Raw genomic sequence first — 6901 nt, forward strand, 5'->3', positions numbered from 1 at the left:
AGGAGCTGGGCATAGTGGCACACATCTTTAATCCCAGTGCTTAGGAGGCAGAGGGGGACAGAGCTCTGTGAGTTTGAGGTCAGCCTGGTCTACACAGTGAACTCCAAGGCAGCCAGGGTTACAAAGAAGAACCCTGACTGGAAAAAAAAACAAACACACAAATGATATATATGCTTGTGTATGTATATGCATGTGTGTATTTTATGTGGATGGGTGTTTTGCCTGGATGTCTATGAACCTATGTGTGCCTGGAACTGGGGTTCTATATGTGTGGGCCACAATAGGGGTGCAATGAATTGAATCCAGTTCCTCTGGAAGAACCACTGAGTCATCTCTCCAGCTCTTCCTCTTCGATTTTATATGAATTAAGTGCTAACAACTCCAGAGAGGAGAAAACACTTTAGAACCATTCCCAGGACCTAATGTTCTGGGATCTTCAGCCCAGCAGTGACAGTCTCCACAATGCTCCCCAGTCACAGTCACATTAACAGAATGGGCACCATTGTCATGGAGTACAGCCTACCTTTGATGGAGATCTCCTTGCCCTGGAAGTTGTGCAGGTACCGGAGCAGTACCTCCTTCCAGTAGCTGCGGTAGCTGATGAGCCCCAGGTCTGACAGTGGGCGCTCTGGAGAGCCAACTTTCTCTTCTACTTTGGAAAGTAAATAACCTACCAAGAAAAAACACAGACCTAGATTTTGTTTTTATTTGGGGAGGGGGCCTTAAAAATCACATTTACTTATTTTGTGTGCATGTTGGTGTGGAGATCAAAACACAACTTGCAGGAATAAGTTCTTTCTACCATGTGGGTTCAGGAATTGAAATTAGGTCCTTATCCTGGATTTACCTACTGACCTACCTCACCACCCTTAGGCAAGGGTGCTCTGCTGAGAGGAGGTCTCACTATGTAGTGCCAGCTGACCTATAAAGCAGCATAGAGATCCTGCAGTGAAAATGTCCCCACCAATTCTGCCTCTCTAGTGTTGGGAAACCCAGCTAGACTTTCAAGCAACACCAAGTCTCACCCTAATAGCAAAAAACCAGTGTGCAAACACAGAAGACTTAAGAAGGACACATGCTTTAGAGTACCAGAGAGCCAGCCATTCAAAAGAGCATGCTTTGTGTGGCTGTTGGGAGGATGACATGCTGGCTATGATGGTTTCTATATGCTTAGGTCAGGGAGTGGCACTATTAGGAGGTGTGGCCTTGTTGGAGTAGATGTGTCACTTTGGGTGCAGGCTTTAATACCCTAGTGCTAGCAGCCTTCAGATGAAGATGCAGAACTCTCAGCACTGCCTGCACCATGCCTGCCTAGATGCTGCCAGTTTCCCAATTTGATGATAAGGACTGAACCTCTGAACCTGTAAGCCAGTGCCAATGAACTGTTCTTTATAAGACTTGCCTTAAGCCGGGCATGGTGGCACACGCCTTTAATCCCAGCACTCAGGAGGCAAAGGCAGGTGGATTTCTGAGTTCGAGGCTACAAAGTTCCAGGACAGCCAGAGCTTATACAGAGAAACCCTGAGACAGACAGATGGACGGACAGACGGACACACACACACACACACACACACACACACACACACACACACACACACGACTTGCCTTGGTCATGATGTCTGTTCACAGCAGTAAAACCCTAACTAAGACACTGGCTTTGTATAAACAGGAGTGGAGGAATGCCTGCTACAGTGTATCTAAGAGCCTTAGAACAGGCACCTACCTAGAAATAAGCCTGGAAGTTGTCACTAGGAGCTTTAACAGACCTGGTTCTCTGGACGTGCTCGTTAAGATCAGAAGTGGAAGTCCTTTTATCACACAATACCACAACCTTTTCTTTTCTTTTCTTTTCTTTTCTTTTCCTTTCTTTTTAAAGTTAACCCAGGCTTGCCATGAAGGTGTGGCAACCCTCAAAAGAGATAGAAGTGCTAGAATTATATGTGTGAACCTCCATGGCTGGCTTTAAAAATTCTTACTTTGGGGCTAGGGAGATGGCTCAGCAGATAAAGTACTTTCCATGTAAGCATGAGAACCAGAAATGGATCCCCACAACCCTCATAAAAATAGCTCAGGCATGGTGGCTGCCTTTCAGAAGCATAGATGGGATCTCTGGGACATGCAGCCAAAGTAGGTGAGTTCTCAGTTTATCGAGAGATGATGTCAATAAAGAAATCAGAAATGGCGGAGACATCATTTAACTTCTGCCCATCAAATGCAAACACACAGATACATGTACACTATACATATTCATGACAAAAGACTTAAAAACATTTGCATTTTATGTGTCTGAGTGTCTGTATGGATGGATTTATGTAAGTGCACTATGTGTAGAGCCCAGAAGAGGGCACCAGATCCCCTGAAACTGAAGATAAAGCTGGTTGTGAGCTGTCATGTCCATGCTGGAAACCGGAACTTAGGCCCTTGGCTAAGATCAGCAAGTGCTCTTAACCACTGAGCCAGCTCTCCAGCCAAACTTCCATTCTTTTTTATTTATTGTTTTATTTTATGTATATGAGTACACTATTGCTCTCTTCAGACACACCAGAAGAGGGTATCCATCAGATCCCATTACAGATAGTTGTGAGCCACCATGTGGTTGTTGGGAATTGAACTCAGGACCTCAGGAAGAAGAGTCAGTGCTCTTAGCTGCTGAACCATTTCTCCATTCTTACTTTGACTAAAATTCAATGACAGTGGCTGCTGACTAGGACACAGGTACTAATTCTTGTTTGTCACAGTGGTTTTGCTCTAGAGTCACTGGAAATGCTGACTTAGCATTGAACATTGAACCACTGATCACAGGAGTGAGGCTTGCTTCTTGACAGCCTCTGTCCAGAGTGTCACCAACTCTTCTAAGTGTAATGTGCTTTTCTGTATTTCTGCTGATTCAAAGATACTGTCTGACAGCCCACAGCATTGTAATTCATGTCTGCATAGAACTTATTAGCACAATGCTTATAGTCATTTTAAACCAACAGTTTAAGGCAATGATTCTCAACCTTCCTAATGCTGTAACCCTTTAATCCTCAAGTTGTGGAAACCCCCAACCGTGAAATTATGTTTTCTTGTTTGCTATTTTGTAACAGTAATTTTGGCACTATTAAGAATCATAATGTAAATATCTGATATGCAGGATGTCTGTCTGACATGTGACCCCCCCAAGGGTTGTGATCCATAAGTTGAAAACCAATGGTTTAAGGATACTGCCATCAAGCTGATGATTTTAGTTCAAGCCCAGGACTCACACAGAGAACACTCCTGCACGCTGTCCTCTGACCTCCACATGTACCCATCAAACTAACAAACAAATGTAATAAGAACCACCCTCGCCCAATTACCACATCAGAGGGTAGACAAATCTAAACCCGATACCCATGAGTACTGAAGAATGACTATAATACCCTAACCCTTAACCAGGTACGTGGATTACCTCGGCAAGTACTTACAAGTAAGATCCCAAGCATCAAAGCAAGGCTTTAAGTCACAGGCATGCATCTGTACTACTCAGTCTCAAATGGGATAATCCTGCTCGGCTGTATTTTTCCCTGCATCTCCTACTAATTCAGTAGCGACTCATTTCCCCACTCTGTTCATTCACTAACTAGCTGTGATTACATGTTAGGAACTGACAAGAGCAGAGGCCTAGTGAGCAACCCCAACCCTCAGGGTCAGGGCCTGAGGAGCTGATGCTCGGCAACACCACTTACTGAAATCGATCAGCATCTTTCCATAGCCCTGCCGCATGTACTGAGGCATGGTGAGGATGCACGAGACATTGTAGTTGAGAAATGAATTCTTCTCCTAAAATCAAGAACAGAACAGCAGATAAAGAGGTACAACCTGCCTATTATTAAAAACAAACAAACAAACAAAACAATAAAAATAAAAAAATAAAAAATAAAAAAAGAAACCAAACAATTCTCCTGGAAGGTCAAAATACAAATCACATTATTTTGACTGTTTATAAAATATCCAGAATAAGCCAATTTGTAGGCAGAAGAAACAGGAAAGGTCAAAAGGAAACAGGAACCAACTACCAATGTTTCTTTTTAAAAACTGTTAGGAATGCACTAGTCACACAAAGGAATGCACTAGTCACACAACTCAACACTGGAAGCCACTTGCCTGCAGAGTTAAAGTGATGAGCTATATGGTACATTGTATTTTGTTTTAATTAAGTTGTCACATTACATTTAAAGCTCATAACCATAGCTGTGTTGGCCTTTAATCTCAACACCAAGGAGGCAAAAGCAAGTAGATCTCTGTAAGTTTTAGGCCAGCCAGAACTTATTTGCAGACCCTACCTCAACAGAATGAAAGAAAACCATAAGCTAGATTTAGTCTTGCATCTTTTAAAACAAAGGGACTAGTTGTGCTAGAATGAACCCAGGTGGAGAACAAGCAACCAGAATATGTTCCTGGTCTTAAACTAACATGGAGGAAGGCAAAGCCACAAGTATTGGCTTGACTACAAGATGTGTTTTAAATTCACAGAATGGTCCGTGCCAGTAATTAATAGCTTCAACCCACAAGCACAGAAGCCAGAACCTTCTAGTAACAGTATCAGCTAGGTGTCCCAGCTCATGGCTGTAATCCCAGGACTTCGGAGGTTAAGGCAAGAAGACTGTCCTGGGTGTGATGCCAGTCTAGGCTGCACAGGACTCCTGGCCAGCATAGATAACAGAAGAGCCTGAACTGAGTACTGTCATGAAGCTATCTAGGACACAAGTTTGCCTTTCTTACTTTGCTTATGGGAAGGCTATCACTGTCCTCAGGCTCCTCATCAGAGATCTGAGCCCTCTAACGCCAATACCCACAATGCCGCTGTGGTTGTTACGCTTCTAAATCACCAGATCCTGCTCACCTTAGAAAAATATCCAATCAGATGACAGCCAGTATTGTCCGCTTCTGTCATAACGTAGAATAGGAAAGGTTCTACATCATAGTATAGTGTCTTATGGTCCAGAAAAAGCTTCGCCAAAAGGCAGAGGTTTTGGCAGTATATCTGGAAGCAGAAAGAGAGTTTGTGTGGAGCCCAGTGACTTCTGAACTCACCCAAACCAAAGTCTAGAAAGAATGATCATACCAATGGTATCCAGGAAAGATAACTAATTCCTATCTCCCTCACAACTGCTCCTTTGGAACCCCATCAATGCATCTTTCTCTCGAGTCACCTCTCTTTACCTTGTTCTTCTTGCCGTCTACTTCAAACACAGAGATGGAGCCTTTGCGATAAATCTCATCACCAGGGGGGTGTTTCCACACACACTTGGCCTACAAGAGAATGGAGTTCACATGAAGCAGTAAGATTTTCCTACCTCCCTGTTCCTTCATTGGGAAAAGGAACCACAGGGAAATGTGAAGACAGTGAAATCAATTGTTTTCAGAAAAGTTAAAGCTTTCTTAAGCAGGTACATATATCTAAGGATATATATGGTTATTTGGCTCAAGTTTTCTGGATTATTTTTGGCATTATCTCAGCCCAAGATATTAAATCACATACTACGTAAAAGCTAGATAAATAAGAATATCCTTTCTTACAATAAAATACCACATGCCAACAGGAAGTTCTTAAGCAGCTTAGTGTTGCTAAGTATGTTGTACTCACCTTCGCCAATCACTTCCCACTGCCATCCTACCGTCATCATGTGATCACCATGATCACAACTCACTGTCTGCCCACCTCCCACCATGTGTCAGAAACAGAGAAAATCCTTCTATGGCTCCTTTTAAAAGGAAGGAGGCCTGGCTGAGCAGCAGGAAGCTGAAAGGCACTTAGTTCCAAACTCTTTTCCTTATTCTCAAAATGTTCAATTCATAGTGCTGGAGCTTGCGCCCAGCATCTTAGGCAGCAGTCCAAGTTCTCTGCCACTGAATTAAGCCCTGGCCCTGCAATCAAGAAGTCGCAGCAGGTACAGGTGTTTGCTACCAAGCCTGATGACTCAAATTGAATTCTGGGAACCTCCATAGGAGAAGAGAACTGATTGACTCCCACAAGGTTCTCTCATCTTCATGAGTGTGCTACGAATGTGCATACATGCAAGAACATTCACACACATACATACACAAAGTTTACATTTACATATATAGAAAATTTCTGTTTTTAAAAAAGATTTACTTATTTATTTAATGTATATGAGTACACTGTAATTGTCTTCAGATACACTAGAAGAGGGTGTCAGATCACATTGCCATGGTTGTGAGCCACCGTGTGGTTGCTGAGAACTGAACTCAGGACCTTTGGAAGAGCAGTCAGTGCTCTAATCATTGTGCCATCTCCCCAGCCCAGGAAATTTCTTATTAAACGATTTACTACATCTTTTTGACAACTGTAACACTGGACATAGTGGTTAGTTACACATTGGTCATGTGAGCACTCAAGAGACAGAGGCAGGAAAACAACTACCTATTTGAAACAAACAAACAAACAAACAAACAAAACCACATACACATTCTCTAAGAATTCTATTTCAAGTTTAGGATTATAGCTCAGTGGTTTAATTCTTACCCAGTATATGTGAGGGAGTGTTCCCTGCTTAGCTGGGGGTTGGGAGACTGGGGGAAGGGGATGGAATAGCATGCAAGGTATGAATGTCATGTTCTAGTTATCATGGATAACTAAAAACATGGATTAACTGGAATTGTTTCAAAGTTCCATCTGTATTCCTATCTCCTCCCATTATTCCTGCTGGTTCTATTCATGATAACCAAACTAATGCAACAGCTGTTTGTTTAAAACATTAGCCAAGCCAAAGAAGCCATTTCAGTGATTACCCCTGAGGCAATGGGGAGCTTGCATTTCCCCAAACCTGACTTCTATACTCACAGAAGTCACCAGGCACAGGTATGCACATCCTTTCTTATTTTAATATATAGGATGTTAAAAACTGAGCCGGGTGTG

The 6901-nt window shown here is 42.7% G+C and overlaps 1 protein-coding gene across 3 annotated transcripts in view; it reads right to left on the reverse strand.

Annotated features, from left to right (window-relative positions):
- Nucleotides 1–6901, reverse strand: part of Kat7 (lysine acetyltransferase 7) — a 35672-nt gene that overhangs the window by 2575 nt on the left and 26196 nt on the right. For all 3 annotated transcript variants that reach the window (XM_029546080.1, XM_021212713.2, XM_029546081.1), the window contains 4 exons: nt 5185–5274; nt 4865–5005; nt 3708–3801; nt 524–670 (listed from right to left, as the gene is read on the reverse strand). In XM_029546080.1, coding sequence (XP_029401940.1) covers nt 524–670; nt 3708–3801; nt 4865–5005; nt 5185–5274 — 472 coding nt within the window. The remainder of the gene's footprint in view (nt 1–523; nt 671–3707; nt 3802–4864; nt 5006–5184; nt 5275–6901) is intronic.

Source organism: Mus pahari, chromosome 14, assembly GCF_900095145.1.
Source record: "Mus pahari chromosome 14, PAHARI_EIJ_v1.1, whole genome shotgun sequence".
Lineage (NCBI taxonomy): Eukaryota > Metazoa > Chordata > Mammalia > Rodentia > Muridae > Mus > Mus pahari.